The 23,629-nt window shown below is 38.8% G+C and overlaps 1 protein-coding gene across 2 annotated transcripts in view; it reads left to right on the top strand.

Moving 5' to 3' along the window:
• Positions 1 to 23,629, top strand: part of LOC145982501 (uncharacterized) — a 140,818-nt gene that overhangs the window by 7,641 nt on the left and 109,548 nt on the right. For both annotated transcript variants that reach the window (XM_083115960.1, XM_083115959.1), the window contains exons 3-5: positions 5,034 to 5,188; positions 6,844 to 6,932; positions 18,858 to 18,943. In XM_083115960.1, coding sequence (XP_082972086.1) covers positions 5,034 to 5,188; positions 6,844 to 6,932; positions 18,858 to 18,943 — 330 coding nt within the window. The remainder of the gene's footprint in view (positions 1 to 5,033; positions 5,189 to 6,843; positions 6,933 to 18,857; positions 18,944 to 23,629) is intronic.

Raw genomic sequence — 23,629 nt, 5'->3', positions numbered from 1 at the left:
CTGTTATGAGTAGTTTAATGTATCTTCATGTTTGCAAGAGTGCACTATACGAATTTGTATTTCTCAAGATGTATAGATGTCAGTTTTGTTGATAGTATCCTTTTGTAGATAGTGAATGATTCATCTGTACTTTAATCTGTGTTCTCGAAAATAGTATAAAAGCGAGGATATCGCGTAAGAATCGACACACTTTTTCGCCACGGATCGACGAAGCTTTTAAAATTAAAAAGAACTCCTCGGTGTTGTGCATACATCTTGGTATGGTAGTTCGGGGTGCAAGCTAGGCCTATGTGATCATAGGTACGCCGATGGCCATGCATTGAGGATATGCACAATACTGCAACCATTCTACGTCAAATAAAAAAGTTAGCCTAAGGATTAATTTGGAAATAAAAGGCTAAAGAGCAAATATTGGCTCAGTTATCATTGCATATCTCTTGGTGTGGTAGTTCGGGGTGCAAGCTAGGTCTATGTGATCATAGGCTTGCCGATAGCCACGCATTGAGTTTATGCGTTTTAATTGAGTCAATTCATCGACAAAGCGAAATCCTCGCCTTCGTCTCAAGTATATTTGCATTATAATTGCAATAAATAAAGAATAAAACCTTTCAGTTTATACATACTGCAGTAATGTGGTTTTATTTCTCTGTGCTGTGAATATTGTCTTTGCCTAACACTATCCCTGACCCTGAGAGGAGTCTGTGTACTTCACCGAGTCTCATCGTTCACCGCTGAGTATTATTAAGTTAATATTAATAGTATAATAATACGCATGGTCTTTTTTTTTTCTGGAAAGAAAGGTTCCGGCACTATTCAAGTTGATTTGTTATGCTACTGTGTTAGTTTGTTAATGTGTTGATCATAACAACTACTCAAAATTGTGTTATGTTCATAAACGATGATGCATCCAAGTGTGTATACATACACACACATGCATTTCTCTTGTTAAAATGTTATTAGTTTTATCCTCACCTATAATAAGGTGCCATAATAAGTACCATTGTGTACTACCAGCAGAAAAAAAACACTGGTTATAACATATTTTGTACTCCCCCCCCCTTTTCAGTCTAATCATTGGATACACAAAAAAATGTGCCTCCTCGGAGGTTAAATAGTTTTTCTTGTAGTAGTGAATCACATCCGTGATTCCCCTAAAGTGAATATGTTTCATGTAGTGTAGAAACTGTTACGGGTGTAATGTACCTAGATGCACTACAACAGTGGCTAATGCTACACATACAGGAAGGTAGCGAGGACTTGATTTTTCATCAAGATGGGGTTCCCCACATTTCCATGAGGGTGTATGTGCTTACCTCCTGCAGGGTTGCTATGCATCTGGAAAACCTGGAAAACAGTGAAATGTAAGGGAATTTGCAGATCATCTGGAATTTACATGCATTTTGGAGTCTGCAAGAGAAAAAGTTGCAAAATGAACAAATAGTTGCCTTTCACTTCTGGATTCGGTTCTTGTGATTCCACTCCCAAAAAAGATTATGTTTAGAAACTTGTTACTTTCGTTCTTATGATTCTCAGTCTTGTGCAAAATTATGGTTCCTTCGATTTCTGTTATAAATTTTCACTTTTATATTACTAAAGTCCATTTTTTTCCACTACGAAGTGGATGTAAACAAAAGCACGTGTTCTAGAGAAAGCCAGTGCAGCCCTATTGGTGGATTCTGGCAGTAGTCCCTCCGCAGACCTTTTGCACCCTATAGATAGTCCATTCAATGCCGTCTTGAAACTAGAGTAATACAGCATTGTATGCTGTTCAAAGCATTTTCTAGCCTTATCCTTGCTTATGAATTCATTCTTTAGTAAAGCACCTACGGTGACATTCACTCATTCAAATTAACGAAATTCCCGCTACTTGTCCGTCACTCTGTGTTGTGTCAAAAAATTGTGGCAATCCGTCCTGGTAGTTGGATTGGACATGCTTTTCGAGATGACTTTCCTCTTCTTCGATAACCCCCATGCTCACCTGAGATAAACCCATGTGGGGTTACATCAAAGATTGTGTGTTTCTGCCCCCTTTGCCATGTGATTTAGCACAACTGTGAGAAAGGATCACACATGCAGTCATCGGTATGGATCGTGATATGTTGGGACGTGTATGGCAGGAACTTGATATCTACTGCGTCAACAGGGGTGCACATATTGCGCACCTGCGAGGTACGTGCCAAACTTGGAAGAGATTCTTTATGTACTGATATGCACCTTTGTGCTCTGTGTGTTATAGTGTACTACAGAAGGTTGTTTCACATTGATGGTAACGATTTCGATCACCAGGGAGCAGCACGTAGGCACAGCACAGAGTAGCCAGAGCCAGTAGGACGAAAGTACTGTGTGTTGACTTGCAAAGACGATGGTTGGTGTGTGAGTGAGTGTTTATATGGCACCAAAAATTCCAGTCTTTTGGGAGGGGTACATCTGTGCCCTTTCCGACGTTGGTTATAGTTATAGTCAGATAATTAAACAGTGCCACATGAAAGCATTCCATGTGTCAAAGAAGGGCATCAATGCAGTGTTGAATCGCCATAAAGCTTGCACCGTACCTGTTGCTAGAACCAGTCAAAGTGGGCCTCGGACATATTGGAAGCCCAAGCGTTCCTCCGATGTTGTGCGGAAAGTGAGATCCGGGGTGCGATGTGAAAACCCTGCAACGCAAAGAGTGATTGCACAGGCAGTGCAATGTTTCCCTGCAACTTCAAATCGCATCATAGCCCAAGATTTACAACTTGTGCGGAAGCACTAAGCTCAAGTTCATAAGTTGCGTGCCTCACATGTCCAGGAGAGGAGAACCAACAGTCGGAAGCTCTACGAACGCCATCTGGCAAGGGACCGCTAGAAGTATGTGGTGTCCCTGGATGAAGCATGGGTGTATCTGGTGGGATGTGGTAAAAAAAAAAAATGGCCATCTACTATCGTCCACGTGATGCAAGAGGTCGATCTGAGTGGGTACGTGAATGTGCTGAAAGTTTTCCACGCGAGTTCATGGTTGTTGGTGGTTACTGCCATAACGACAAACTTCCACTGCGCAGAGTGGAAAAAAAGGCTAAAATAAATGCAGCCTATTACCAGACGAATATTTTGGAGCCACTTTACAAACATGATATTCCTTCTCTCTATGGCAGTGACACATCTCGTGTTGTCATCCACCAGGACAAGGCTTCCAGTCATAAGGCAAAGTCCACGTAGGCATACATGGATCGGATGGCACGTGAAATGGGCATTCATGCAATCCCCTTTACAGACATCCCTGCGAAATCCCCCGATGCCTCTTAAATAGATTTTTGTGGGTTTCCGTTGTTGAAACGAGCCTTGGGAAGCAGTCAGCTCCGCACAATTGAGGGTCTTTGGAAAACTTTTCAGAAGGAATATGATCGTTTGGACCAATGTGTTCTTCAACGCAGTCTCCTCCAATGGAAACTCCGCTGCAGGGCCATTGCTGCGAGACAGGGGTATCACGTGGAGCACCACCGCTCGTGACGTCACAGTTTTTCTTAAGGTGAGGTGGGGTCTAACTTTGTTACCATGGACGTGAAACGACCTTCTGTATAAACATTTGACACCCAAGAGGGAATCATGAATCACCCTGTATACCAAGGTGTCTGTCTACCACTCTGGAAAAGCCAGATAATTTCCCCCCTTTTTTTTTTTTTTGGAAATGTCAAGGAAATTTACTATTTTTCTGGAATGATCTTTTTTTTATTGTAGTATTCCACTGAAAGCGGATTTTTGAACAAAGAAATACAAGACAAGCAAGAAATTTTAAATTTGTTGTGGCCAAAGTGTACTTTATATTGATATACTGAGTGTCACTGGTAGTTACAGTAGAAAATGTATGTTAAATATTATAGAAAAGGGGTCATGTTTTGAACTGTTTTCATGTAAAAATCTATGCAGTAAGTAACTATTGGAATATAAAACTTTCCTGGGGATTGTGTGGTAGATGCTAGGAGTAATATGTATGTTACTGAATTTTACTACAATTATGTATTATTTATGCTATAATAGTTGTTTTTTTATGAAAAATAATTATTTTTTATCCAATACATAAAAGCTCACCCGTGATATCCCTATGCAACAGTCAATTTTTGTTCAGTTTTCCTTCCCATTATTACTTTTTAACATGTAAAGTGTCTGAAAAGAACTGTTGAGATCCTAAGTGTGGTGTTTAGCCAAAGTATAATGACTTTCTTACCATATGTTTACATGAATTGTCCTAATGACTTGGTCTGAAAGAAACGTGGAAAAGATAGGGAATTTTGTTTGTACTCACCCTGTATAATGTTTGATTGAAAAAGAAAGTGGCAGCTTATGAAGTACCCTAAATTGTACAACATATTTTCCACAAATTAATATGTTCTGCATGGAAATGCACAGAATAGTTTACCCACCTTCAAACTTATAAAAGTCACTCTCAGTATTCTAGATTCATTCTGGATCTGAATATTCAGGGTGGTCACAATTACAGTTGTCCTACTCAGAGTCCTCTGGAGCCCCTTCAAAGCAACAGATTATGATGAAACTTGATATAGAGCTTATGTGAATGCTGATGAAAAAAAGGTTCAAATTTTCACCACCAGGTGCAAATGTGGCACTAAAGTAACAACCGCTAGTAATTGGAGTTTCTCAGTACAGCAGTGTCCAATGAATGTCCTGTCAATGTGAATGACCCTTTAGAAGTACTAGACAGTGTGATCAATGGTCGCACAAAGTGTTTTCTTCCGGGATGATGTTCACCGTGTACCACATTTCAGCACCACATTTCCACTTTGTGGTGAAAATTGGAACTATTTTTTTCATCATCATTCTCTTCCCCATGGTCTCCATAGCCCATATAACAAGTTTGAGTGCAATCTGTTGCTTCAAACAGACTCCAAAGGGCTCCGAGTAAGGAAACTTTAATTGTGCCCACCTGGTAGAATGTGCGAAAATAATATTACACAGAACAGTGACCATATATGTTTAATGTAATATAAGATATGCTATGTTGGTAGAATAATATTATTTAACATGCTTTTTTAATGCAGGGAGAAGCATTTTGGATCCGTTATGTGATCTCTTTCCGGAGCTTCACCTACAAGCTGGAGATCATTGGTGCACATGATATGATTCGGAAGGCACTGGTGATCAGGAAGGCTGAGGAGGCATTCATTATGATATTGAAGCACTTGACAGGCACAAAGTGAGCAAAAGAGATTTTGATATTTATTATTTTACAAAGGCTTTCTCTAAAGCAGGATGTTTGAGTTAACCTGTAACTTATGACATCTTTTTTGTCACGCTATCTTGAATGTGGGGTACTTTCTACCTCATTCTAAAAAAATAAAAGGCAGACCAAATTTTGTGTTCTGTGTGAAATATGAGAAACCAATTAAGTTTGAATGCCGCACCTGTGGTAATATTTCGTCATTAAAAGCATAAATGATACAGTGGAACCTCGATTTTACATTTTTCAGGGGACCAAGCTGAGAAAACGTAAATTGTGCAAAAATTCAAGGTTCAGGAAACTTTGAAACATTTTGTTTCATTGGGACCACCTGGATTGAATGTATAATGTGGAAAAATAGAAAATCTGGGAATGTAAAATTAGGGTTCCATTGTACTTATTTTTATGCAAAGGACAGCTTTACTGCCAATGAAGGTGTATTTTAGGAAATTCCTGAATGTGGTTTTATGCTATGTTAATGTTAAAAAATAAGCACATGAGATAACAATGAACAAAATTTAATCCAGGGTGACTACTCACCGGGAATTCCTTGAGTTCTGGGAATTATGCGTGAATTCTACGTGAAATTTTCTCTATAGACGTGAAGAATTGCAACTTCTATTAATCCAAATTCTATTTACTTTTAAACCTATTTATAAATGCCCTGAGACATGTGTTTCACAGTTTAGCTTTTATTTTTATCGTGAATGGAAAAGAAAGTTGCGTGGAAAATAAAACCTAAATCTCTCAATTCGTTTGCTTTGTTAGTGTCCTTTGCAGAGCAATATATCTGACAGACTGAAGGTTATTGCAAGATATGATATCTTGAAGTTGATTAGGTACATTTTAGTGCGAAATTCTTGTACAATTTACAATTTATCGTAGATTAATATATCCCGTAACATTTGTGACTTGTGTAGATGTATTTCGAGTCTGAGTATGTGAAATGCCAATTGTAAACTCCATAGCTCAAATTAAATATTTTAAATATATATATACCATGTAATTGAATTGAATTAGAATTTTTGGATAAATTGGAATCGCACAGACCATTTATAATGTTAATATATCTGTGTGTAGGTGGTGAGAGACTGCAATACCTAAGTTTGAAATAGAGAAAACATCTGCTTGTTCCCTTGAATTTTTGGAAAATTTGCCTTGAAAACCGGGAATTATATATGAATTTTATCAAGGTCTTAGAGTAGCCACACTGTAATCCCAGAACATGGATGGGTAAAACCATAATGCTCTATTGACATAAAAACAAACATCACACTGGTGGTCTACTCGGTAGGACACCTGAACTTATAGCTCAAGTGTTGGGAGTCCACCCAATGTTTGCCTTGTAATCAAGGGGTCCCGGGTTCGATTCCCAGTGGAGGCACATAGTGGTTCGGATCCCACTTTAAACTGTAGGTCCAGTCCCGATTAGCCTTACTGTGCATAAAGTGGACTTAAAACACCCAATCAATCGATCCAATCCACCCAATGTTTTTCAAAAGTAGGCGTCCCTGTCCAGTTACATTGGTTAAAACTGGTTCTAACTATCACATGTAATACCATTTGTATGTTTCGTATAAGTTCTGAAAGTTTTTATTATTATTATTGTAAATAATTGCTTTTTATTGCAGAGCAAATAATGTGTACAACTTCCTGGAGGATGTTGCCACTGTAGCCCAAAATAGAAACTTAATTGGAAATATAACATCATCCTCTCATGGTGAGTCTTTGTTAATGTCCTTCTTTTTGGTACTTACAGATAACTGAAATATATGAAACTTACTCAGAAATCTATTGTTGTTTTGTCACAAATTTTGTTCATCATTTTTCTAGAATAGATTTGATATATTACATATTCAGGGTTCGTATGGATGAGGAAAACAAGGAAATGTCAGGGAATTTTGCAGATCTTCTGGAGTTTACGTGTATTTTGAAGTATGCGAGAGCAAAAGTTGCAAAATGAACAAGCAGTTCACTTCCATTTCTGGATTCGGTTCTTGTGATACCACTCCCAAAACGATTCAGTTAACCCTTATCAGGGCAACCAGTGTCTAGACACTGTTGATTATATTTTTTGTCACATACTTCAAAGGATACTTCCTGCAAACTTGATATTTTTTTACCTTGTTTGTTTCTGTCGTAAGCGAAATATGGCATTTCCTGCCATGTTGATGCTAAGCTGGACTTTACAACATGGTTTCTTTCGCTTCATACATTGATACTTCCATTCATTAAAGTCCTCTTTTGTGGCTGTGCAGTCTAAGCTAAGCTAAGCTAGACTCTGCCTGCGGGATGACATGGTTTCAGTCTGTAGGTTCTTGGCGTGGATAGGACCGCTGGCGAGCTAAGAGTGAGTAACGTAACCCGATCTCAGAAATTACCTATAATGGCTAAGAGTTCGACGTGCTGACCCCACGTCACCCCATTACCGATTGAAGATCTCCACACCTCTAGGTACGATTGTGCAAGGAAGACTGGCAGTCGGGAGATAGACCAAGGCCCTTCGAGGGCTGCCGAGCCATGGGCTAGTATCATTATACAGGGTGTCTCTAAAGTTCTGGTACCATTACAATCAAACATAACTGAAACCACATGACATACAGCACTTTTTTTCTTTCAAACATTCCCCCCCCCCCCCAGTGCATCTCAACGTGTGCCCGTCTGGTTGTTCTCAGGATGTCAAGGTGATATTCCACTTCTATCCATACACACTGCAATATATCAACATTAACTGTTTGCACAGCTCAAATGATCCTCCTGCGAAGTATAACAAGATCGGGAACAGGAGTTTGGTACACACAATCATTGACGTATCTCCAAACGAAAAAAAATCCAAGGAGGTGATATCAGGATCTTGCGGGGGGGCAGGGCCATGCAATTGGTCCGTCACGGCCTATCTTGAACATAATGAGACCAATGTGGGAGTGCTCCGTCTTGTTGAAAAATAATGGATGGCTGCAACTCCTCCAACTGGGGAAGTAGGTACTGCTGTAGCATATTGCGGTAAATTTTCCTTGTTATCAGACCTACATTAAGGAAAAAATGGGCCTAGACACAAATGACAACAATAAAAAAACCTTTTTGACCAGCAGAACACTTGGCAAAAACCTTCCTGATCTATGTCATGTGTAGGGACACTGAAATTTCGCGAACGCTTTAAACGCAAAATTATTTTAAAGTATGTATAATTTTGTTTCAAGTCAAGTGGATGTGAGTTATGACCATTTTCGGCTCCAATTTATTCACGAAGTTCTGCGAAATACAAATCAAAATGCGAAATGAAACAAAGTCGAAATTCATGAAATAACACCGAAATTCAGTTGTCAAAACAAAACAAAAAAAAACATTAATTTACCATCTTTCATAATAAAACATTGGAATGTTATTTTGCTCGTGAAAGTTCAACATTTCATTACATGTGACAATGACTGCGTAAACTAGTGTGACATCATCCGAAGCGCAAAGCTGCACAGTGCAAATGGTGTCAGTGATAAGTATATAGCCTCTTTCTTCACCGTTCGTTCATTTCTCCATTCCTGCAACTCAGGCTATCTCGCTCCAACGTAATGCGTAAATACGTTGCTGTCATGCAGAAAATACGGAAATTAGTTTTCTGCTGTTAATGTTATGTTTTTGTAGCTAAAACGCAAATGTTACAGTAGGACAATTTATTTCAGCCAAAGTTTGCGGTCCAAAAAATTTCAAACAAAGGCCTACAGATGATTGTGTGTAGTCTGTGCCTCCTTTACGCGACACACAAAAATAAGAGTTTCAATGATTTTCGTGTCCATGCTTCTTGTGCGCTTGCTCATAGTTTCTTTGGCGAATTACAATGCCCAAAGTTATTTCAGTATTTGAACATGCTCGAGAGTTCGAGGAAGAAGGATTCTATATCTCGGACAAGTTTAGAAAAATACTGATGTGCCGATACTGCAATCAACGAATTGACTGGTCACGGCGAGATACATGCGTAAAACATTGCACTTGTAGCAATACACACAAAGAGAAAAAAGCTTCAGCACTCAAAATTGGTAACAAGAGGCAGGCAACTCTGACAGAATGTGTGGATAGACCAGGATCATCAAAACAGCTAAATCGGATAAGAAGGACTTCGTGCTATCAATCACGAAGGCTTTCATGGCAGCGAACATACCACTAGAAAAGTTAGATAATCCTGTACTCCGGGAATGGTTGGATGAACATGTTGAAGGTAGGTAAATTTTCAATCTTGAAATGTTTTTTTTCTTTTCTTGGGGGCAAAACATTGTTTTTCAAGCATTTACATCATGCGACTTTTGATCCTTTCTCTCTCTGTTGCCGGGTGGTGTGTGGAACATATAAGCAACGATTTTACCTCAAGTGCAATTAGGTTAGGTTAGGTATGTCAGGTTTTTTTTTATATAGTAATGTAAATTAGGCACACATGAATTACCACCTTTTGTGGATAGCAAACTAGACCTGCCTGATCTAACCTAACCTAATGGTATGTAAGGTAAATAGAGTGTGTATACTTGAAAACTTACATATTTTATTTTTTTATTTTAAAGGGCGCTGTAGAGAATATTCCATTTCAGCTTATTAAAATACTTCATGTTGAAACAGTCTTTCTAAATTTTTTTTCAGGTGCTGGTGATTTACCAAAAAGTGCAACTCTCAATTTCATGTACTTGAAATTCATGCTCAGCAGGATGCTGATGTTAAAAGCAAAATTAAGGAGAAAAAGGTGCTGTATACTGTGATGAAACAACAGACCGAAAAGGACAATGTGTGTTCATAATTTTGTTCAAAACTTTGTGTCCAGAACCTGAACTATTTGTTGCTTGTGTGAAAGTGTTAAATAGTGCAGCAGCAATAGAATGTGCACGAACATTAATGGATTGCTTCCACAAATATGAAATAGCTTACGAGGACATTGTGTGCATTGTTAGTGACAGTGCACATTGTATGACGAAGTGTATAGACTCCCTGAAGGTGCTGCTCTCTGAGGAATTTATTCACGTTCTATGTTGGGACCATAAACTGAACCTTGTACAGTCACAGTGGCCTTCAGCATTACCTGAACTGAATGAGTGTATTTCGAAATGTAAGCTAGCTTTTCAAAATACTCTCAAAAGAAAACATAATTGTTACTTTCTTAAGAGAGAAGTATCCTAATGGTGAAAAAGCCCCTAATATGTTTCCATCCCCAGTTTTAACAAGATGGAATTCCTGGTATCATGCTGTTAAATATATTGAAGTATATGTTACAGATTTGGTTCAATACTTGTGCTCACTTCATGGTGAAAGTTCTAGTGCAATTGATTATTTCTAGAATCTTACTCAGACTGAAATTCGTGCCATAGGATGCCAAGCCACTTTCTTGGTAGAACATTTTCAGCAGTTTGCTGCAACCATTACAGAATTTGAAACATCCAAGAAGCCAATGTGTCACAGACTTGTGAGTGAAGTTGGTGAGCTAAAACATACAGCTCAGTTTGTGGCTAATGGTGTGTTACGAGAAAGAACATCAAAGGTTCTAAACAAAATTTCTACGCTGAAAGCAGCTGCTCTAAAAGGGCAATTTAAGATGTTAGCCAACAAGGCTTGTACAAAATTAAATGACTTGCTCTGCGAAGATCCAGGAAAGAATTTTTTTGAAAATATTAATGATTTATTCAGTATGCGGAATGTTGCAAGAAATATTGTCGATGAAGACTTGTACGACATATGCAAGAATGTGCCTATTCTAAAAGCATGTTCACAATTAGATTTTTTGAGAGTTTACAAAGCTTTTCATGATATGGTAAAGAGTGATGTGAAAGAGTCAGGTGCATCTTTGAATTTAATCAATATGCTGCTAGCACTTAAAGAAGATCACGAAAGCTTTGTGTCACTAGCTGTGCAAGTGTTGTAGTTTCCTGTTAGTAATGTTGACTGCGAGCGTGCTTTTTCAGCTTAATACGAGGGTCATCCAGAAAATAAAGACTGTTTGGTTATACAAAATGAAAAACACAATATTTACTGGAAAAAACAATTCTGTTACATACCTGAAGCTTCCTTTACTTCTCTACATAATCACCTCCTACATTTAAACATTTGTCGTATCTGGGCCACGAGCTTCAGAATTCCCATGTTATACTCTTCTGCCGCCAGTTCATTAAGCCAGGTGGTCACTGCATTCTCCAACTCTTCATTAGTTCCACTGCCGCGGAACCCATCGTGCACAAATTTTCTTGTACCTGAGATGTTGCGACACAATTTCACAAAGCAAAGAACGAGAAATGTCTGGAAACACAATGTGCAATTCATCGAGAGTTACGTGCCTGTCTTGCAAAATTCTGTTGTTCATTGCAATATTCAGGTCTTCTGTGATGAGTGATGGGCATCCAGGTCAAGTTTCATGGTGCACATTTGTTCGTCCATTGTTGAACATTTCACACCATTTTCTCACATTTGTTTTGTTCATTACATTATCACCATACACTGCTTTCAGTTGCCGGTAAATTTCTGCCGGTTTCACCTTTTGAGCGTTCAGAAATCGAATAACACTCCTTACCTCACAGTCGGTGGGATTTTTTCGCGCAGTTCATTTTGACCACCCCAACTGCACAAGGATGACTTTTTTCAACCTCCACTCACAGCGTTATGAGCACAGCTGTTACAGAAGCCAGTTGACCCTGAAAAGAGAAAGAGGAGTGAGCTGGGCAGCGGAAATGTGCGACAGTCTTTTGTTTGAATGCAGTGACCACCTGGCTTAATGAACTGGTGGCAGAAGAGTATAACATGGGAATTCTGAAGCTCGTGGCCAGATACGACAAATGTTTAAATGTAGGAGGTGATTATGTAGAGAAGTTAAGGAAGCTTCAGGTATGTAACAGGATTGTTTTTTCCAATAAATATTGTGTTTTTCATTTTGTAACCAAACGGTCTTTATTTTCTGGATGACCCTCGTATAATAACCAACCAGAGATACAATTTAAAACCATGCAGTGCAGAGGTTATGTTAAGTGTACACTTTAACTAATAAAAGGTAGATGCAGACTACTTAACTTTGACTTTTGTTTACCGCTTTTCCAACGAAATGATCTTTTTTCACCGCTTTTATATACCGAAATTGTAACTTTTTAAATGCGAAATTCATGAATTTTATTTACCATAAATCATTGTCCCTAGTGATGTGGTTTCAAAGTTAATGTTTGATTATAATGATAACGGAACTTTAGGGATACCCTGTATTATTATTCATGAAAGCTTAATTTTTTTTGTATCTTTTCACTTACATATTGAGTAACGTTCCGCAGTTAAAATGTCATTATTCTGGAGTTTGGCAAGTTGACTTACTTGTTTTTTACTCCCTGACCCTTCAAATAAACCTATATTTAGCTCTTGAATAATGCATATTGTAATGCACAAAATTCTATTTTGCTTACCCCCAATATCGATGCTTGAAAATTGTGGTTCAAAATATTGATTAATGTTCGTTTGTAGGTATTCCACTCCAATTATTTGCCCCCGATGGCGCAGTGGTAGCGTCACCAAGGGGTCCCGTGTCCTCGATGGACGCATTTAGTGGTTCTGATCCCACTTTAAACTGTAGGTTCAGTCTCGATTAGCCTTACTGTGCATAAAGTGGACTTAAAACACCAAATCAATCAACCAACCAATTATTTGCATCAGTACCAATAGTTTTGCTTTAAAATATGCAAGAATTAAATTAGAATATTGAAATTCCTCTTCTGTAGTCACAAAACTGGTACAAAATGAAGAGAAATTTCAAATTTTGCATAATTTCCAGAATAAATAAACTCTGTTGAAGTGTTGCGTAGCATTAGTCGCAGACCCCATGAAGGATCAAAATGCCAGAAAATTATTGGCAGGTATCAGTAAATATAGTCCAACTTACATCGATACTATTGGATTCAACTGATACCTGTCGATACTTTTCCGGCATTTTGGTCTTACGCGGGATCAAATTATCCTGGAAATTATGCAAAATTTGAAGTTTCTCTTTGTACCAATTTTGAGTGAGAAAACAACTGATTTTTGTGATACCTTATAATTTAGTATTCTGATGTAATTCTCAAATATTTGAAAGTGAAACTCTTGGTAAATGAATGCTTATAATTATAGTGGAGTACTTACACCCTAATATTAATGTATACTTTGAACAACTGTTATTACAATTTTCAAGCATCGATATTGGTTCAGCCCTAATACAGAGTGATTCAAAAAGGACTTTACAATTTTGAAAGCATATAAAAATTTATTCAGATAACTTACAGAGTCGGTTGAGGTGCCATTGCAAAGCCAGACACATCACGTTTTGGCTCACGTAGTCCATTAGTACAGAACTCACCCACCAGCAGTGCTGTCAGCATTTTTCTTGAAAATTGCTACTTTTACTGGTACAGATCGTGCTCGCTGTATGTTTGGTTTCACGAGATGCAATCAGCAACTACAGTAAGTTTCGTACGGAGTATCGTAAGGTGCCTCTTAGTAGGCCTACACTTTACTCTTGGCACCAAATCTTCGTTGAGACTGGTTGTTCTGTACGACATGCAAAATCAGCTGGAAGTCCACAAGTTCCTGAAGCTGCTGTGGAACAACTCCGAAATCAACTTCAGGTGGGATGTATACCGCATTACAAATGGTAGCCACATCGACCCAACATGAATGCTATATGACAAACCAAAACACACAGTGAGCACGTTCCACACGAGTAAATGTAGCCATTTTAAGAACAATGCTGACAGTGCTACTGGTGGGTGAGTTTGGTACTAATGGATTATGTGAGTCAAAACTTGATGTGTTTTGCTTTGCAATGGCACCTCAACCGACTGTAAGTTACCTAAATAAATTTCTATATGCTTTCAAAGTTGGAAAGTCCTTTTTGAATCACCCTGTATATACAGATATAATATGTGTAGTGGGAACATACATGTAATATGTGCACATAGTTAGACTATTCATTTTCTTCTAATGAGTAACATTAAGTGTGATAGTTCTGAAACATTGTTTATTTGCAGGATCATTCCATGCCAAACCATCCAAGGGTGGTTGCATGACCATTTTTAGTACATAGGTTTGTACATGTTTCTAGATATCAAAACCAATGTTCAAAAAAATTTATTGTCTTTAGTTCTCCTGGGGCAGCCATTTTTCCAACATGGCGCATGGCTTTTGCTCATGTAGCAGTATACAGAAACCTTAATATCTCAAAAACCATTAAAGCTAGAGACCTGAAACAAAATTCATTTTGTAGCTAATGAAGTATACTTCCTATGATATTCAGGTATGTTTTGCTAGAAATTGCATCGTAAGTACGAAAATTATGGTGGAAAATGGGGTAACAATAGTTAAAAAATTGGATTTATAAGCCCGATTTCTTTAATGAAGGGGGGCCTCCCCATGGCGCAGTGGTAGCGTCATTGCCTTGTAATCAAGGGGTCCCAGGTTCGATACCCGGTGGAGGCACAAGTGGTTCGGATCCCACTTTAAACTGTAGGTCCAGTCCCGATTAGCCTTACTGTGCATAAAGTGGACTTAAAACAGCAAATCAAACCAATCTTTAATGAAGGGGTTTAGTCTAAGGCTTGATTTTTTTCATGTGTAGACCTACCTGCAGGTTGTCTGTAAATAAAATATTAGTGCTTAGAAATGCACCCCTTTTTTACAGCATGGGCTCAAACATGGCCGTTCATTGAATTTTGACAGTTTTCGGGGTTAAATATCTCAGATGGGTCCCCTTTAAAAATTCTGAAATTTGGCACATAGGAAGCCCTTCATGAACTCCCAGTAAAAATCTCAACTTTTAGATTCAACTCGTTTTGGTCAATATGAGGTAACGTATGTTACCTAATTTCTGACGTTGCAAAGTAAGGTTAACCTTTTGAGTCCCAAGGCCATTTTCACAAGTAACCTTCATGGTCCCGAGCCAATTTTGAGCAAAATGCAGAGTTTCAATTAAATGAGTGTAGATTGGAGACTAATTGCCGTAGAGAGATGAGTGATATACCGTTGTACGCAGAATGAACCAGAGATTCAGACTATATGAAATTTATGCAAATTCGGCGTATATATGGGGGGAAAGGGGGGAAATCCCCTGAAAATACTTTTTTTTAAAAAATGGTGTTCCCCCGAAAAAAGTACATGACAGTGTTGACATGCACATGGAAATGATCGCTGACATGTAAGGATCACAAAAATATTTGCATTATTATCATATGACCAATGTAAATTGAGTTGTATCCCCCAAAAGGAATGGTCGGAACGCCACTGATTCAAGCTTCAAAATGCAGCGCTACCTTGAAATGACTTTAGCTGAGAGACTATTTGCCCTGGAGATATGAACTATGAAAAGTTCAAAATGCACATAGAAATTATCGCTGGCATGTAAGAAACAGAAAAATATTTGCATCATTGTCGTATGACCAATGTAACTTGAGTTGTACCCCCAAAAGGAATGGTGGGCACGCCACTGATTCAAGCTTCAAAATGCAGCGGTACCTTGAAATGACTATAGCTCAGAAACTAAATGCCCTAGAGATATGAAAGATATACCGTTGTACGCAGAATGAATCACAAATTCAGACGATATATAATTTATGCACATTCGGCGTACATATGGAGGGGGAAAGGGGGGAAATCCCTTCAAAAATACTTTTCTTAAAAAGAATGGTGTTTCCCCCTGCCCCCCCCCCCAAAATGTCAAAATGCACAAAATGCAAAATTTATGCAAATTTTCCGTATTTATGGAGGAGGAAGGAAGAAAACTCCCAAAAATTATTTTAAAAAATTGTTGAAATGTTTGAAATTTATCTTTTCCCTTGAAAAGAGACGCAAAAGAGAAGTCCCTTTTCCCACCTTTTCACCTCCATTTTAATGAAGAAAAAGAAAGGTGCAAGAAACATTTCGGTTAAATACGTGTGTTAGGAACAATATCAAAAAAAATATCGAAATTCTACCCAAAAATAGAAAAGTTATAACGTAAAAACTATGACCTTGACACAGCGTCTCGATCGAGATGCTTGGGACCGTGAGGCTTACTTTTAGGTATCTCGATCAAGATGCTTGGGATCCAAAAGGTTAAACTACATTCCATACTTAGAATAATGAAGTCTTTTCTTTTTTTAAAATTTGGGTTAAATAATGGCTCAGAAAATATAGTAATCTAAGGTTTTAATACTTGATGTACCATAAATTGAAATTACAAGGTATCACAATTGAAAATCTGCAAAATTTCATTGCAAAAGGTTTGATTTATTAGGTACGCATGACGAGTTGGTATTGTCAGCTCCAAAACTGAGCTTCCCCCATATTTTTTTCAATGTAGCAGTACATGCAGCTTAAGATAGGCAGTGGCATGCCCAGGAATTTCGAAAGGGAGGTGGGGTTACATATACTTTTTTTTAGTATACAGCCCTGTTTTTGCCACATTATCCTGCCTTTGACGTAATTGTTTATGGAATGCTAGGCCAAAGGTATTGGGTTATGACCTTCACAAACCCCTCCTTGGGCACTCCACTGAAAGTAGGCTATTTATTTTGGGGTGTCAAAGCTGGTAGAATATATTATCTTTTGTTTCCTTTATTTTTCACTTTTTTTTTCTTCTCCCAAGAAGATTCGTTGAAATAGATGTGAGTCATGCACATCAGAAGATTCAGAGACATGTTTTGATAGGATATGAGGCAAGCCTGGAATTGATCTGTGCGTGTACAATCTCTACTGCATTCTTCCTTTGCCTAATGTGCCGAGAGTAGTGACTTGTGAATGTTCATTATGTGTGACAGGAAATGGAGTGTTCTGTAATATTTTTAACTGGAGAGGACTGTCATAAATACCCTTTTGGTAAGGTTCCCAAAGACCTAACTAATCTTAACAAAGTCAATGAAAGTGATAACACTTCTTAGGTCAAGACTACAGGTGTATGGATTAGAGACAATATGCAAGTACCATTAAATATAGCTTTTTATATGGTAAAGTATGTTGTGATCTTCAGAAGGACTACTTAAAGAAAAGGTTAAGTAAGGTAAGGTAAAGAAAGTGTCAAGAAAGCCTTATACCAGTTAAATCAATATTCCTGATATGTTGGAGTAAAAGTTTCATATGTGGAGAAAGTGACTCACTTAAATGCCAGAATTGAAATGATGTCTTTGTGCCAAGCCAAGGAAAACTAAAGGAAATGCATGAAGTCTGTTCTGCTTTTTATGCATCTCCTGTTTCAAAACTGAGGAGGCTGATTGCAGAAAAACAATAAAGTGATCTTGCTCGAAAAGCTATTCACATCCTACAAGGAGTGCAAAGGAAACTGGAAAGTTGCTTTTCACTAAGTATTAAAACTGAAGAAAAGGAAAGCAAGTGTGACAATCCTTTGCATGGCCACTACAATCATATAATTGAAATTATAAGAAGAAAAATGTAAATGAGCAAAAGATTAATGTTGAAAAGGTCAGAATCATCAGTTTGATTGCTACCACTTGGTCAAGAAAAAATATGTGATGAACTGAAGGTTTCTGATAATTTACTTAGGAACTTAGTGAAAGAACAAAGAGTCCTGCCTGATTTAACAAAGAGAATGAATAGGAAACTGGAGCTGACAACACCAACTGGTCATGGGTACCTAATAAATCAAACCTTTTGAAAGGAAATTTCGCAGATTTTCAATTGTCATACCTTGTAATTTCAATTTATGGTAATCCAAGTATTAAACCCTTATGTTACTATATTTTCTGAGCCTTTATTTAACCCAAATTTAAAAATGAAATAGAAAAGACTTCATTATTCTAGGTGTGGAATGTAGTTTAACCTTACTTTGCAACGTCAGAAATTAGGTGACATACGTTACCTCATATTGACCAAAACGAGTTGAATCTGAAAGTTGAGATTTTTACTGTGAGTTAGGTTCATGAAGGACTTCCTATGCGCCAAATTTCAGAATTTTTAAAGGGGACCCATATGAGATATTTAACCCCGAAAACTGTCAAAATTCAATGAACGTCCATGTTTGAGCCCATGCTGTAAAAAAGGGATGCATTTCTAAGCACTGATATTTTATTTACAGACACCCTGCAGGTAGTTCTACACGTGAAAAAAAAATCAAACCTTAGACTAAATCCCTTCATTAAAAAAATCAGGCTTATAAATCCAATTTTTTAACTATTGTTACCCCATTTTCCACCATAATTTCCGTACGTACGATGCAATTTCTAGCAAAACATACCTGAATATCATAGGAAGTATACTTCATTATTTTGTTTCAGGTCTCTAGCTTTAATGGTTTTTGAGATATTAAGGTTTCTGTATACTGCTACATGAGCAAAAAAAGCCATGCGCCATGTTGGAAAAATGGCTGCCCCAGGAGAACTAAAGACAATAATTTTTTTTGAACATTGGTTTTGATATCTAGAAACATGTACAGGGAGGTTATTGCAGCATGCCACCGCAAGAGCTTCGGCCGCTTGCCGGCCCAGTCATGCAACAGGTGCCGGCAAGCGGCAGACGCTCTTGCGGTGGCATGCTGCAATAACCTCCCTGTACAAACCTATGTACTAAAAATTAAATTTTTCTAAAATGGTCATGCAACCTTTTTTTAAAAAAATGGGTTGATTTGACATGGAATGACCCTGCAGATACATACCCTGAAATTAATTTGTCTGTGTATTTCCAGCCCAGGATCCTTTCTATGCTATAAGCACAAGGTCATCCTTCCGAGCGCTCTTTGGAGATCCTCATTCAAAGGAGACATTGATAACGGTAAGCTTGCAGTATGCATATGTCTCACAGGGGAGAACTCCTGTTTGCTAAAGGTTGAGTGAGTGTGAGTGTGTGTGTGTGTGAGTGAGAGAGAGAGAGAGAGAGAGAGAGAGAGAGAGAGAGAGTGAGTGAGTGAGTGAGAGTGAGTGAGTGAGTGAGTGAGAGAGTGAGAGAGTGAGTGAGTGAGTGAGTGAGTGAGTGAGAGAGTGAGAGAGTGAGTGAGTGAGTGAGTGAGTGAGTGAGTGAGTGTGTGAGTGTGTGTGTGTGTGTGTGTGTGTGTGTGTGTGTGTGAGAGAGAGAGAGAGAGAGAGAGAGAGTGAGAGTGTGTGTGTGTGTGTGTAAAAAATTGTCTTCAACACATTCCACTCTGGTCATTTTTTAACTCTATTTAGTTAAATTTGACAATGAGGATGAAGAGATGAAATTCGTATTTTAAGTTGGCTTTCTTCTGCAAAGTCTGGACTGTATGGTGGATGTTTTTTTCCTCAATAAAATAGTGGTTAAAGCACATTGTCTTAGGTTCCACTTTAAGCTGTACTTCTACCCCGAATTAGCCTATCTGAACATGGAGAAATTACTTGAGTAGAATATTCTTTGTGTGTGTGTGTGTGTATTTACAACATATTCCTTAAAAACAAGAAGAACTCTTGCGTGTGTAGTATTTTAGGGATTCTTGAAAGCAAAATTAGCTACATATACCTAGTCATATCATAAATTCTGTTACAAAGTTAATAATGAACTACTGGCACAATGAGCAAGCTAATGTATTAATACAAAGGCTGTCACAGAGAAGGTGAGACTAATTCCTGTATAGGAAAACAGCGACCTCCTTTGGCTAGCAAATGTACTAGGGTGAAAATGTGGTTCATTAGCTGCTGATTGAGACCAAAATGAGCACAATAGGTCAAAAAGTATTGACTGTGTAGCAGTTAAAAGACAAGCATGTGCATGGACCCCTCCAAGAATCATTAAAATGAAACAAAAAAATAACGAACCACAAAATGTTTATTCAGAATCAGCCATATCTATTAGACGTACATCTTTTTCAAAATAGGCACCATTGACAGCTAAGCAAGCATCCATACTCTCCTGCCACTTTGTGAATGTCTTTGAAAATTAGTCGTCAGGTAGCGAACTGAAGAAAACTTGCGCTGCGGTGATCACTTCTTTGTTCATCATGAAATGACGACCACGTAAAGCGGCCTTGAAAAGTGGAAATAGCCAAAAGTCGCAGGGTGCAAGGTATGAGCTGTATGCTGGATGCGGGAAAATTTCTGTTTTTCTCTTCGTCGCGTAATCCTGAAAAGCCCGCGCAGTACGCGGGCGTGCGTTATCGTGGTGCAATATGAAGGAGTTCTTCAAATGCGGCCTCTTTTTTGCTACGTGCTGGTGCCAAGTCTCAATGACTCCTTGGTAATACTGTGGCTCTACTCAGTCTGTCTTGATCGGCATATGCCTGTTGAAACATTGCATATATTTCTGCAGCACTTTTCTCTATACGCCAACAAAATTTTATGGCATGTCGCTGTTCATCTTGAATACTCATCGCGATAAGCAATGTTATACACAAAAACCTGGAGGGTAAATGAAACACGTTCCACGTAAATCAACACAGCTGCTCACTAACGTGGTTTCGCAACATGTGACAACCTGCTGCGGAAATAGAATGAGTCATCCTACACGACGCGACTAGTGCAGTGTTGCCACGCCAGGATAAAATCTGGCTCACCTTCTCTGCGACAGTCTTTGTATTTGGATGTTAAAAAGGTATAGGTCTTGCCAACACAGACCGCCAATCACTGTTCAAAATTACCTTCATACAGGCCCGAAGTCTCTGAGGCCAGTCATCGATCGCAGCATGCACGGTCTTGAGGGGAAAGTACGCCACTGCCTTCACAAGAGAACGCTTGAGACTCGCATGCCCTCCAAAACGGGCCACAACATGTAGTCCAATGGGCTGAGGTTGGGGCTGTTGGAGGGCCAATCAGCCGGAGCCATGAAATCAGGCACATTCCTCTGAAGCCTATGTGGTTTTTGCCATGTGGACTGGTGCCGACTCCTGCTGGAAGCTCCATGGCTCATTGTTAAACATGATGCAGGTCAACTATTTCACAAGTGGCTCCAACACTGTTGCTTGGTACACTTTTGCAGATGTTTTCACACCATTTTCACAAAAGTGGAGGTCACTTGTGCCATCGTACGAAACCCCCCCAGCCTCCCCACACCAAACCATCTCTGAGGCGGGATGATGACCTCGGAGGATCCGTGGCATGTTTTCACGAGCTTCCTGGGATGTCGAGGCATAAACACGGTCGTTTTGACGATTGTAAGACTCTTCAATCATGTAAATATTTCCATCTGTGAAAAGGATCCTCCTGTGGCCACCCATTTGTGTAACGCTGAAGGAGTCTTTTTGTTTTCTGCTCCCTCTGGACCTTAAGCTGTTGAGTGAGGAAGTGACCAGTACTTCGCCAATAAGTGCGGAGTCCTAGGTCACTTCGGAGCACACGTGACATCGACATTTTCGAAATGTTCAGCTCTTGAGCCATCACTGCTTGTTTTGTAACAGGATTTCATCAAATCTGCACCACCACTGCTTTCACGAGCTTCTGCCACCTTGCGCTGCGAGGTCTACCTTTCCTGGGGTGGGTCCTTAATTGTCCCTGTGTCGCAGTATCTGTTGATGGTCCGATGAATGAACATTTGCTGATATTCAGCTTTTTCATGGTGTTGAAAATGTCCGATAGTGATTTGCCAACTTTGTGCAATGCGATTACTGCCACACGGTTCTCGTATACACCCCATTTGACTCGCAGTGAAATTCACCTTTCCGCTACCACAGCCAAACACACAATGATACTGGTTGTTGTTTGATCCAACATTACAGGGTTGCCTTGCCAACCAGTGTTGCCATCCCTGTCTAAACTTTGTAACAGAATTTATGATATGACTAGGTATAAACGGAATTTCTAGACTTGAGCACATTCAGTCAAAGTTCCTTAGACACTTCAAATTTAAAGCTTGTGGAGAATATCCAACATTCGATTCATATGGAAATCTACAGTACTGTGCAAATTAATGCGGACAAAGAGAAAAATATACATTTTTTTTTAGTTTTTACACTCTTTATGTGAGATAATCGAATAAATACGTATCAGATTTATACTGGTAGTATCAGTTAACTTTTCGATGCGTACTTGAGAATGTTTACAACAATTGCAAGGTTTGAAGCATTGTTGTTGGTGTTTCATTGTTGTCGTTGTGCAATGCCAATATTATTAACCAACAGACTTCTGTGAGAGCTTGGCTGTAGTAAACACGCTTTTGTTGGGCTCCGTGTTCCTACGAGTTTTCATTATGGATATAACACCCAGAAAACGTTCTAGAATTATTACACTGAGTGAGAACACATCCATGACTGTGCGGCAAATCGCTGAAGAGGCTGGTGTTGGGAAATCAGCGGTGTCAAAAATTATCAGAAACTACAGGGCAACTGGTAGTTTTTCTCCAAAGTGAAAAGGAAAGTGTGGTAGAAAACGCAAAACAACACCTAGAAGTGACACGTTGCTGCTAAGAAACAGTAAAATTCACCCTTACAAAACAAGTGTGGACTTGCAACGTGATTTGCTTTCTGCTGGGATCAGTATTGATGCATCAACTGTTCGACGTCGCTTACTTGAAGTTGGAAGAAAATCCAGGAAACCGGTTAAAAAGCAATTGTTGACAGCTAAAATGAAGACGAAACGCCTAAAATGGGCTAAGAAATACCAGAAATGGACAGTCGCTGATTGGAGGAAGGTAATATTCTCAGATGAGTTTCACTTTGAAGTGCATGGCTACAAAGCATCTGTTGTGCGACGAAGTCCAGGTGAACCTTTACGACCTGAACATTGCATTCAGACAGTCAAACACCCACCCAAGCAAATGTTTTGGGGATTCTTTACTTGCAGTGGACCTGGAGGGCTCGTACCAGTGGATGAAATGATGAATTCCGCAAAATACATTGACATATTGAGGCATATTGACATATTGAATTGTCCCACTTATTCAAAATCCCACTAACGACGGACAAGAAATTTTTCAGCATGACCTTGCTCCTTCTCACACATCAAAGTCTGTACGTAAATTTGCTTCTGACAACAATTTAACGATTCTAGATTGGCCAGGGAATTCACCGGATATGAACCCCATAGAAAACTTATGGGGTATTGTGAAGAAACGTGTTGCAAAAATGGACTGTTCAACGAAGCAAAAGGTCATTACCAATGTGATTCATGTGTGGTTTCATGACAGTGATATCAAAGTTATGTGTTCAAATCAATGCCAAACCGCATCTGGCAGCTAATAGCAGCCAAAGGAGGACATATTTCATATTAGTGTAAGTGCACGTTATGTACATCTCCAAGAAAGAGTAAAAAATGAAAAAAATATTTTTTTTTCTCTTTGTCCGCATTAATTTGCACAGTACTGTACTTCCATAGAACAACTACAGCAAGCCAGCGCTCCCAACAAGTAAGTGACTTGCTCTTTCTCTACAAAAGTAATTAATGGTACAAGATTCTAATATTTTATCAGCCGTAACTTTAATGTTCCCATTTTTTAAACATGTCCCAAACATCGAAATCTTTCTTACGTGTTTCCAGCGTTGCACAATTGGATAGTTTTTTTTTCCATTAATTTTGACAC

The sequence above is a fragment of the Lepisma saccharinum genome, unplaced genomic scaffold (assembly GCF_977018435.1).
Source record: "Lepisma saccharinum unplaced genomic scaffold, izLepSacc3.1 HAP1_SCAFFOLD_200, whole genome shotgun sequence".
NCBI classification, from domain to species: domain Eukaryota; kingdom Metazoa; phylum Arthropoda; class Insecta; order Zygentoma; family Lepismatidae; genus Lepisma; species Lepisma saccharinum.
This window is presented reverse-complemented; position numbering and strand designations above follow the sequence as displayed.